We start from the raw sequence: 11,502 nt of genomic DNA, 5'->3' as shown, positions 1-11,502 counted from the left end.
TAGTAATACTGGGCTATAGCCTTGGATCGTCCTAATTCTGTTTTGTGAATTTCAGCCTAGTGGGGTTTAGTTTTGTGACTTTAAATGTAACCCAAACAGATGTTCTGGTCATTGGCCAAACTATACCCATAGCTGTTGGCAACACAAATCAAAGGCCTAACGACAATGCTTACGGTAATATAAGAGATTCACTTTAGCTAGTTCTGATATACTGTTTGCTGGTCCATGGGTAGAAGCCAATAGTTTTATACATGTACTTGAGTCATTATGTTGGAATAAAGCTTCGTTGTGTCATGTTTGGAGGGAGAAGGAACCTAGATTCTCTCCTCCTTGTCTATGGTTGTCTTATGCTGACTGTACTCCAGGTTAACTGATAATGTTTTCTTTGACGTAAAAAGTAAATAAATCATATATATTTCAAAATCCTTATCAGATTGGCAGTGTGTTTTGTAGACACTTTGGAAGGGGAAGTGGGTTGCAGCACAGGAGGCTGGGAACCAGGACTTACAGGTTATCTGTCCTAGCTCTGGGAGGAGAGTGGGATTGAGTAGGTTAGAGGAGGGGGGGAAGGGAGCTAGGACTCCTGGGTTCTATGCAGGGGGATAGGGTGACAGTGAGGGGTGCAGGCTGGGCGATGGGGAGTGGTGCATGCTGGGACACGGAGGGGCACTGGGACAAGGAGCAATTCATGCTGGGATACTAGGGTGACCAGGTGTCCGGTTTTTGACCGGAATACCCAGTCGAAAAGGACCCTGGTGGCTCTGGTCAGCACCGCCAACCGGGCTGTTAAAAGTCCAGTCAGTGGTGCTGTGGAGCTAGGGCAGGCTAGTCCTACCTGTCCTGGCAGAGTGCTGCACCCCAGAAGCGGCCAGCAGATCCGGCAGCTAGGCCGGGGGGGAGAGGGGGCGATGGGGCTCTGTGTGCTGCCCCTGCCCCGAGCACCAGCTCCACACTCCCATTGGCTGGGAACTACAGCCAATGGGATCAGAGTGTGGGGGATGCTTGCGGGTGAGAGCCACGTGGCACAGAGCCGCCTGTCGCGCCTCCCCCTAGGGGCCGAACCTGCCGGCTGCTTCCAGGGCGCAGCGCGGTCAGCAGTGCCATGACAAGCAGGAAGCCTGCCTTCGCCCCCCCGCTGCACCGCTGACCAGGAGCTGCCTCAGGTAAGCCTGTGCCCCAACCACACACACCAAACCTGTGTCCCCCCAAACCCCTCATTCCTGGCTCCACCTCAGAGCCCACCCCCCTAGATGGAGCCCTCACCCCCTCCCGCACCCCAATCCCCTGCTGCAGCCTGGAACCCCCTTCCACACCCTTCATTTCTGGCCCCACCTCCGGGCTGTCACCCCCTTCTGCACCCCAATCCCCTGCTCCAGCCTGGAACCCCCTTCCACACCCTTCATTTCTTGTCCTATCCCCAAGCCCACACCCCCAGTTACAGCCCTCGTCCCCTCCTGCACTCCAACCCCCGAGCCCGCACCCCAACCCCCTGCCCTAGCCAGGGCTGCCCAGAGGATTCAGGGGGCCTGGGGCAAAGCGGAGGAGCTGCGGCGCTTGCACTCACCCGGCAGCAGTCCGGGTCTTCGGTGGCATTTCGGCGGCGGGGGGGGCCCTTCAGTCGTTCCGCATCTTTGGCAGCACTGAAGGGGCCCCCTGCCGCAATGCCGGCGAAGACCCCGACCGCCACCAGGCCAGGGCTCGCGGGGCCCCTGTGGGGCCTGGGGCAAATTGCCCCACTTGCCCCCCCCCCACCGGGCGGCCCTGGCCCTGGCCCAGTGAAAGTGAGGAAGGATGAGGGAGAGGGAGCCACGGAAAGAGGGGGGATGTAGAGGGGAGGGGCGTGGCCTCGGGGAAGGGGCGGGGCATAAGGCGTGGCCTCGGGGAAGGGGCGGGGCTAGCTGTTCAATTTTGTGGGATTAGAAAGCTGCCAACCCCCCGGGAGAGGGGAGAGGGCGGGGTAGGGTGAACACTGGGATAGGGATGGGCGATGGGCGCGGTGCATGCTGGGATGCTGAGAGACGCAGGGATACGGCGGAGGGACGCGGGGCATGATGGGATACTAGGGTCCCGCCCGGGCACCTCTCCCCCAAGGCTGCCTCGGTCACGTGATGCGGGCCTGACGTAACCTCCGGGCGCCCGCCACGCGCAGCTTCGGGGGGGAGGTTTGTTGTCCCGAGCCACTTCCGGTGACGCAGTTCCGGCCTGTCATGGCGGCGGAGCCGGGCGGGGCAGGCGGCGGTGGCGGCGGGAGCCCTCCCGGGCCGGACCCGCTGCGCGGGGCGGGCGGCGAGGAGGAGCGGGAGGCCGACGGGCGGGGAGCGGCCCGGCCCCTGAGCCCGGGGCCGCTCCGCGAGGCCGAGGTCACCGTGGAGATCGGGGAGACCTACCTGTGCCGGCGGGCGGACGGGACCTGGCGTGAGAGACCCGCGACCTCTGACCCCGCCCCCCCGCGGCGCGACCCCCTCTGATCCCCCCCTCACAACACCCCCCGCGGCGCGACCCCCTCTGACCCCGCCCCCCGCGGCGCGACCCCCTCTGACCCCGCCCCCTCGATCCCCCCGCGGCGCGACCCCCTCTGACCCCGCCCCCCGCGGCGCGACCCCCTCTGACTCCCCCCTCACGACACCCCCCGCGGCGCGACCCCCTCTGACTCCGCTCCCTCGATCCCCCCGCGGCGTGACCCCCTCTGACCCTCCCCCCACGACACCCTCCGTGGCGCAGACCTTCAGCCTGGGCCTCCAGACCCTGCCTGTGGCCCTGGTAACGGCCCCTGCCGTGAGCCCCTCCCCATCTTCGGGTCTGTGTGTGGACGAGGCCTGGCCCGAGAGAGAGCCCCTATCACCATAACCCCTGTTCCAATACAGAACCGCAAGCCGGGGCCTCCAACCCTCCCACTTCGTCCTCTAGCTCTCCCCATCCCTGTGCTGGCACACGGAGGGGACCTGGGGGGAGAGACCAGCTCCTCTTGTGATACCTCTCACTGATCTCTCTGTTCCCTAGTACCACCTGCCATCAGACCTTCCCTCTCCCACCCCCATATCCCCCATGTGCCCACAGGACCTGGCATAAGGCCTTCCCCACACAGTACATCCCAGATCCACCCCTGTTTCCCTATACCACCATAAACTGACATTAAACTTCCCCTGCTTCAAGCAGACTTGAGATTTAGGACATGTCTGCACAGAGATTTCATGGGGAAGCTATTACAAAATAAACCAGAGTGTAAATTTAAAGCACAGCTAGCTCCATGGGCGGACGCTCTCGTTCTGCACTAAGAATGCTCCCCCCCCTCCCCCCAGGAGAACATGCCCTTAGCAAAGCGTTTGGTTACCCTTCGGCGGAATGGGGTTATCGTTTTCCAAGGCATACATTATTGCACCTAACCTGTGCCCGCTCCCCACAAGTAACTAGGCTGGCACTAACCTAGTGATTACCTTGCAGACTCAGCCGAGGTAATCCAGTCACGACTCAATGAGCAGGAGGCTCGGGAGGAATACTACGTGCACTATGCCGGATGTGAGTGCAGCCCTGGGTTCTGTTCCTGGGGAGAGGGATTAATGTAGGTGGCTCTTTATTAGGCGCACTACAGTAGCACCTAGGATTGTAGTGGTGGTCATTCCTTTCCCACCATAGTTTATGTTCAGTAACTGCCTCATTTTCACCTTCAAAATGAGTCTCTCACCCAAATGGATGGAGAATTAGCCGGTAGAACTCCCCATTACAGGATTTCCATGAGGCAAAGAGGACTTTGCCCTTCTGTAACACCTGAGATCTAAGGGTATGTCTATACTGCCTGGCTTTGGAAGGGGTGTAGTTTCTAGAGGGGATCAGGACTGCTTGGTTCCAGTGACCAGATGTTGAGTGTTTGGGGACATAGTGAGAAAGTCACTGTACAGAGTGAGGCTGGATAGACTTTTTCCATCCTGTCCCATCCTAACCACAGTCAACCGGCGCTTGGATGAGTGGGTAGATAAGAACCGGCTGGCCCTCACCAAGACAGTCAAAGATGCGGTTCAGAAAAACACAGACCAATACATGAACGAGCTGTCCGAGCAACCCGAGCGTAAGATCACCCGCAACCAGAAGCGCAAACACGATGAGATCAACCATGTTCAGAAGGTAAATACATCAGAGGATGCTGTGTGGCAGGGATTGAGGTTGAGGGGCTCAGTAAGCGGTGCTCTCCCTTGGCAGTCAGTGCTGGCCCCTATACCCTGTGCAGTGCTAGGGGGCGCTGTGCTGCAGGAGCTGGGGTGGAAGGTTCAGTGAGGACTCAACTAAAGTCTGTGCTACAGCATGGAAGTTACCTGATATTCTGCTGTTTTCCCTCAGACCTACGCAGAGATGGATCCCACCACAGCTGCCCTGGAGAAGGAGCATGAGGCGGTGAGTGCCCCTGGGCATTGGCATGGCCTGGCATCTAAATGGGTGGGATTCTGTCTCCTTGCTCTGATCACTAACCTAGACTGTCCTCCTTCCCTCTCTGCACTCCCAGATCACCAAGGTGAAATACGTAGATAAGATCCACATTGGCCACTATGAGATTGACGCCTGGTATTTCTCACCTTTCCCAGAGGATTATGGGAAGCAGCCCAAACTGTGGATCTGCGAGTACTGCCTGAAATACATGAAGTTCGAGAAGAGCTACAGGTACCACCTAGTAAGTAAGGAGCAAGTCCCAGTATTGGTGGAGGTGGGGAGCCCAGGGCTGTGGGTTGGAGTTGAGGGGCAATGGCATATCTGTTGGGAGCAGGGGCAGCGGAGGCCCAGGCCTGGGAGAGTAGCCGGGGGGTTGGGATTGAGGGGCCCTGGCAGAGCTTTGGGTGGGAGAACTAACCCAGGGCTGGGCTAGCAGGGGGCTGCATGTTGGGATTGAGGGGCACCAGCAGCACTGTGTTGGCTTGGCCAGTGTCTGAGAGTTTCTCCATCTCAGGGCCAGTGCCAGTGGAGGCAGCCGCCAGGGAAGGAGATCTACAGGAAGAACAACATCTCTGTCTATGAAGTAGATGGCAAAGATCACAAGGTGAGGCGGTATTGCTGGCCATCCCATGTGTGGCCAGTGGGGAATTCCCTGCTATCACGATGCATTTGTCCTCCTCTGAGGAGCCCGGCACATCTCTGTCCAAACAAAGGCGGCAGAGCTATAGATCCGAACTCCCCATCCAGGCCTGTCTAGCAAGTCCCCACCTGGGGCAGGAGCACCCATGACATTCGGTTCCCCAGCAGAGATGGAGTTGCTCCGTCAGGCCCACCTAACCCGTCCTCATCCAGGACAGGATCGTTCCCATTGGTCTGCTCCCCAGAGCTCCCCCATTCCGGGCTCCCACTCCTTCCCTGGCTCGCTGCTTGTCTGTGGTGCCCCAAGCTGGGTGAGTCCAGTGCTGTCTGATGGCTGCTTTTCTCGCCCCTGCTCAGATTTACTGCCAGAACCTGTGTCTCCTGGCCAAGCTCTTCCTAGACCACAAGACCCTCTACTTTGATGTTGAGCCCTTTGTCTTCTACATCCTCACTGAGGTAGACAGGCAGGGCGCCCACATCGTTGGCTACTTCTCCAAGGTAACGGCCTGGAGCCCATGCTGAGAGGCTGGCAATCTCAGGGCTGGGAGCTGGGTTCTTTGTGGTTTCTTTCCCCAGCTCTGGCAGGGAAGTAGAGTCTAGTGGGTCAGAGCAGGGGGGCTGGGAGCCAGGGCTCCTGGGTCCCATCCCTAGTTTTGGGATGGGCATCAAGCGCTTAGAACAGGGAACTGGGAATCGGAACAACCTTTTGTCAGTTCCCGCCAGTCCTCCCCCATTCTGCAGCGATTTTGGACAGATGTGTCATCTCTGAGCCCAGATGTGGAACGCTAGTTTCCCCGTCCTGTGCCAGTCTGTGCCCAGCCTCTCTCCCCCTCAGTACGCTGCCCTGTCCTCCCCCACTCCTCAGAGCTCTGGTGTGGCTCTGCAGTAACCTTGTGTCTGTACATTCTTTGTGCTCAGGAGAAGGAGTCTCCAGATGGGAACAACGTGGCCTGTATCCTCACCCTGCCCCCCTACCAAAGACGGGGCTATGGCAAGTTTCTCATCGCTTTCAGTGAGTAGCCCTGGTGTCTGCCTTTGTTATGCTGTTGGCCATGTGTGCAATGAGTTGGTACGTTCTCAGATGGGAAAACTGGCTTCCCTCTTGGGCAGCCAGGGAGCGAACTCCCTGCTGCCCCCTGTAGGAGATCCCAGCAGCACAGGGTGGGGATGAGTTCTGTCCTGAGATGCCCCTCTCCCCACAACCTCATTGCACACACAGCTCTCAGAGGGGAATGGCGTAGGGTCCCCGCATGCCCAGGCCGGGGGCTCTGATCTGTCCTCCCGCTTCTCCATGCCTGTAGGCTATGAGCTGTCTAAACTGGAAAGCACAGTGGGCTCCCCAGAGAAGCCCCTCTCGGACCTGGGCAAGCTGAGCTACCGGAGCTACTGGTCCTGGGTGCTGCTGGAGATCCTGCGGGACTTCCGAGGAACCCTGTCCATTAAAGACCTCAGGTGAGCGAGGGAGCGGGGCTAGGGGGCAGACTGCACCGGAGACCCGGATTGGAGAGCACCCTCTGTTGAGCCTCTTCAGTGCTGCACTGGGGCCAACCCTGACTGTGAGGGGAGAGCACCCCCTGCTGAGCCCCTGCGCTGCACTGGGGCCAGCTCTGCCTGCGAGGGGCTCGTACCCCTGACTGAGCCCCAAATCCGCAGCTGAGTTCTCCCATCCAAGCCTTGAACCAGCCCTCCCTGCTTAGCACTCAGCCCCACCCTGGTGCAGGCCGTGGGTGCTGCCAACGCCTCTGCCCCCTTTCTTGTGCAGCCAGATGACCAGCATCACTCAGAACGACATCATCAGCACGCTGCAGTCCCTCAACATGGTGAAGTATTGGAAGGGGCAGCACGTCATCTGCGTCACGCCCAAGCTGGTGGAGGAGCATCTGAAGAGCGCCCAGTACAAGAAGCCTCCCATCACAGGTACTGGGCGGGGAATGGGACATGGGGCCACTTCCCTCTGGGGGGCACTGGCTCTGATCCCGCCCAAGGGCGGGGGACTGGCTGGGGAGTAGGACACGGAGCCTTCCTCCACTAGGGGGCACCAGCTCTGATGCGGCCCCAAGCTTGGGGGGACTGGTTGGCCCTTAAGGGTGGGGAATGGGACACAGGGCCTTTCCCCTGGAGGGAACATTGCCCCATTTGGAAAGGCTGTTGAGGTCCCTGGCGTGTTTCTACTCTGCGTGCTTAGGCCTAGAGAGCCGTGAAGCAGCATTAAGCCCAAACACAATGCGGCCCTGTTAGAGGCTGGCATATACACACCCCACTGAACATTCCTTGGCTGCGTTCAGGTTTCTGGTTTCTCTGAAGCAGGACATTGTTTTCCCAAGGGCAGGTGATGGGCGCATCGGGTTATGTAACCAGAGGCTGGGAAAGTAGCACTCTCAGTGAGCCAGCTTGCCCCTTCCCCCTCTCCCAGGGAAAGCTCCAAGCTCTTCGCCAATGGCAAATGCAGGGATTGCGCACCCCTCACTGAAATGCAGCCGCTCTAGGGCGGGACATGCTGGCTAACAGCAACGCTGCACAGCTTACCCAGCTACCTCTGGGCTTGAAATGACAAGGTTGGATTGAAGGAGGAGGAAGAAGGATGAATTTTGCTTGGAAACTGGATGGGAGACACTGATTACCCTGGAATCCTCTAATGCCATTGAAGCGTTGTTGAGCGGCTGTTTAACAGCTGTCATGCAAGAGCTGGCTGCATTTCAGTACCAGGTGAACCATGCCCCTCCAGTGTTGCTGTTACCCAGCTGCCTGACCCCAGAGCTCAGCTCTGGGTGCATGTTTCCGCTGTTCCAACACTGACTGCTTTCCCACGGGTGCAGTCTGCTTCCCTGCAATAACCAGCTGAGGGTTTGTATAGAGAATATTTCAGGGGTTCTTTATAAAATGGCCAGAATAAACCTCTACTTGAAGTGCATTTATACAGCAGCCTTAATGAGAGTCCAGCGCTTCCCTGTAGCAGCCTTTAAAGAGCCAAAAATGATTGGAGGGGTGGAGAAAGTGAGAGGCATAAGGAGCGTGATCTCTTTATCTTGGACTATACCCTCAATAAGTTTGCAGATGACACTAAACTGGGAGGAGTGGTAGATATGCTGGAGGGTAGGGATAGGATACAGAGGGACCTGGACAAATTAGAGGATTGGGCCAAAAGAAACAAACCCGAGGAGGTTCAGCAAGGAGAAGTGCAGAGTCCTGCACTTAGGATGGAAGGAATCCCATGCACTGCTACAGACTAGGGACCAAGTGCTAGGCAGCAGTTCTGCAGAAAAGAACCTAGGACCTCGTTACAGTGTACGAGAAGGTGGATATGAGTCAGCGGTGTGCCCTTGTTGCCAAGAAGGCTAACGGCGTTTTGGGCTGTATAAGTAGAGGCATTGCCAGCAGATCGAGGGATGTGATCATTTCCCCTCTATTCGGCATTGGTGAGGCCTCATCTGGAGTACTGTGTCCAGTTTTGGGCCTCACACTACAAGAAGGACGTGGAAAAATTAGAGGAGTCCAGCGGAGGGCAACAAAAATGATTAGGGGGCTGGCGCACATGACTTATGAGGAGAGGCTGAGGGAACTGGGATTGTTTAGTCTTCAGAAGAGAAAAATGAGGGCGGATTTGATAGCTGCTTTCAACTACCTGAAAGGGGGTTTCAAAGAGGACGGATCTAGACTGTTCTCAGTGGTAATGGATGACAGGACAAGGAGTAATGGTCTCAACTTGCAGTGGGGGAGGTTTAGATTGGATATTAGGAAACACTATTTCACTAGGAGGGTGGTGAAGCACTGGAATGGGTTCCCTAGGGAGGTGTTGGAATCTCCTTCCTTAGAGGTTTTTAAGGTCAGGCTTGACAAAGCCCTGGCTAGGATGATTTAGTTGGGGGATTGGTCTTGTTTTGAACAGTGGGGTGGACTAGATGACCTCCTGAGGTACCTTCCAACCCCGATAATCTATGATCGAAAGAAGACTGAGTGGTGACTTGATCCTGGTGTAAAAGTACCTCCCGGGGGACAAAATGCCGGGTGCTTACAGGCTCATTAATCTAGTGGAGAAATTCAGAACAAGAACCAAAGGCTGCGAGTTAGAACCAGACACATTCTAATTAGAAATAAGGAACCAGTTTTTAACAGTGTAGGTATCAGCCCTTGGAACAAACTTACAATTTCAAAGCAGAAGGGACCATCCTGATCTAGTCTGACCGGCAAATTGCAGGCCACAGGACCTCGCCCACCCACTCCCGTAATAGTCCCCTAACCTCCGGCTGAGCTACTGATGTCTTCAAATCGGGGTTTAAAGATTTCAAGTAACACAGAATCCACCATTGACACTAGTTTAAACCAGCAAGAGACCCGTGGCCCATGCTGCAGAGGAAGGCGAAAACCTCCAGGTCTCTGCCAATCTGAAATTCCTTTCTGACCCCAAATATGACAATTCGTTAGATCCTGAGCATGTGGGTGAGACCCACCAGGCAGAAAGAATTTTCTGTAGTAAATCGGCAACCTCCCCACGTAGTGTCCCGTCACCGGCTGTTGGGGATATTTGCTGCTAGCTGTCGTAGATCGGCTCCGTGCCATTGTAGGCAGTCGTGTCATGCTATCCCCTCCGTAAACTCCCCAGGGCAATGCTGAAATGTCTGTCCCTTAATGGCTTCCAGTCTGCACAGGGTTCTTTTCTTGAGGGTGCTTTAGTCGCTGGGTTTGACACAGGGGTAATAGGCTGAGAGTTTCTGGCCAGTGCTAGATTGGAGGTCAGATGATGATCTGATTGGGCCCTTCTGGCCTGAGAGCATTGGAGGATGGGGATGTTCATAGATTCTGTCAAACTCTCCCCCTCCCCTTTTTCCCTCCTCAGTGGATTCCATCTGTCTCAAGTGGGCACCCCCCAAACACAAGCAGGCCAAGATCTCCAAGAAGTGAAGAAACGGTGGGACTCAGGAGTCCAAATGACCCCTCAGTTGCATGAGGATCTGGGCTGCACCCCGCCTGACTACAGAGCACCGGAGCAACCAACCAGCTGGGAGGACTGGGCGACCCAGCTGGCTGTGTCCTTCATTAGGCCAGTGCCAATTCAGCAGGGCGGGTGACCTGTCCTGTCGCATCTCTCTCCCCTTGAGCGTTGCATGGCGGAATAGGCCAGGGGCTGAGCTTTGCCCTCCCAAACAGCACTAGAAAAGGGGGGTCCCCGCACCACTGCCAGTGTCTGCTGCCCAGCTCGTCAGTTGCACGCTGCACTCTGGTCAATATCACTTTGGTGGGCTGGCTCATGTGTTGGGGAGTGCAGGGAGGAAGTGAAGGTACAGGCTGCTTCAGAGGCTATGGTGGGCAGTAGCAGCTGAGTCTGGGGCAGGAGGAGTTACTCAGCTGGCAGGGAAGGGGGGAGAGATGCCCATGGGTTAACATGACAGCATGTCATTGGGTGTTCTCTGCTGGGCAAACATTCCCTGTCCAGTTGATCCCCTGGGCTGGCAATATGGGGAAGCAGCACTGGGGGAAGGTCCTGGGACAGCTGTGCTGGGAGACTGGATCTGTCACACAGGCCCTGAAACAGGACAGGGGCAGTGTGTGATTCCCTTCTAACCTACAGTCAGCTCTGGCGCGGTGCACCTCCTGCCCTGAGCTGGGGTCTCGGGGGGGGGGGGGGGGGCAGAATACTGTAGCCCTGACTTACTCGCCCCCACACACACGCCACCAATGTGCCCCAGCTGCTGCAGGCAGGGTCCATTCTGGCCATGAAGATGCCCCTTCTGCTAAGCTTCCTTTATGTGGACATCTCCGCACTAGGATCTCAGCTGAGTCCCCTCTGGAACCTTTCATGCCCCGGCTGCCCCCCTGCTGCTAGAGTTCTTCCCCCCTGACCTGCCCCTTTGGCCTGCACTCCTTAGGCCAGGATTCCCCTCACCATCCAGTGCTCCCTATGCCCCTCCTGCCCTGTTCCAGTTCTCTTTTCCCACTTCCGCTGCTGGGCTCCCTCCCTGATCCCCCATTCCAGACATCCTGTGCTCCCCGCAAGGGAGTGGAGGAAAAGCAGGGACGTGGGGATGTCTGCTGAGTTTGGCTGGTCTCAGTTCAGCAGCCAAGCACTGCATGGGGTGGAGGTGTGTGGGTCTCTCCCAGGGCCGAAGGGCTGGGATGCCCTGGGCCAGGGATACACAGCAGATACTGTCTCAGGGCTCTTTCCTCAGCACCGATCTCACACTCTGCTAATCCCTAGGCTGGCTCCACCAGCTGGAGGTGCAAGTAAGCATTGCTGCCAGGGGGCTGGCGCGTGGGGGAAAGGTTGATGCAAACAGCCCCCAAGCCAGTCCCCACGGCTTCCCTGCATTCTGCTCACTGCCTACAGGTGTATTTTTTCTGTTTTAAGAAGTGTGTATTTTTCATAAATAAAAAGGAAAAGCGTGAACAGCCCATGCCTGTCAGGAAGCCTGCCTGGGAATGGTCACACAGAGGGTATGGGGCACAGTT

The 11,502-nt window shown here is 57.1% G+C and overlaps 1 protein-coding gene across 1 annotated transcript; it reads left to right on the top strand.

Moving 5' to 3' along the window:
• Positions 1–2,207: 2,207 nt before the first annotated feature.
• Positions 2,208–11,445, top strand: KAT8 (lysine acetyltransferase 8). The gene is made up of 11 exons (XM_050956881.1): positions 2,208–2,415; positions 3,442–3,516; positions 3,944–4,119; positions 4,333–4,386; positions 4,496–4,660; positions 4,934–5,023; positions 5,416–5,556; positions 5,977–6,070; positions 6,360–6,510; positions 6,821–6,975; positions 9,893–11,445. The coding sequence occupies exons 1-11, from the start codon at positions 2,208–2,210 to the stop codon at positions 9,955–9,957; spliced, it is 1,374 nt and encodes a 457-aa protein (XP_050812838.1). The 3' UTR covers positions 9,958–11,445.
• The last annotated feature ends 57 nt before the right edge of the window (positions 11,446–11,502 follow it).

The sequence above is a fragment of the Gopherus flavomarginatus genome, chromosome 5 (assembly GCF_025201925.1).
Source record: "Gopherus flavomarginatus isolate rGopFla2 chromosome 5, rGopFla2.mat.asm, whole genome shotgun sequence".
NCBI classification, from domain to species: Eukaryota; Metazoa; Chordata; order Testudines; family Testudinidae; genus Gopherus; species Gopherus flavomarginatus.
Note: the sequence above shows the minus strand (reverse complement) of the source record. Positions and strands in the feature narration are given on the sequence as shown.

Bases quoted from the DNA above. Each gene is read 5' to 3' on its own strand.
- KAT8 (XM_050956881.1), top strand. From the start codon at position 2,208: ATGGCGGCGGAGCCGGGCGGGGCAGGCGGCGGTGGCGGCGGGAGCCCT. The intron at 5,557-5,976 runs GTAACGGCCTGG...CTTTGTGCTCAG, and splicing joins TCGTTGGCTACTTCTCCAAG to GAGAAGGAGTCTCCAGATGG. The intron at 6,976-9,892 runs GTACTGGGCGGG...TTCCCTCCTCAG, and splicing joins CAAGAAGCCTCCCATCACAG to TGGATTCCATCTGTCTCAAG.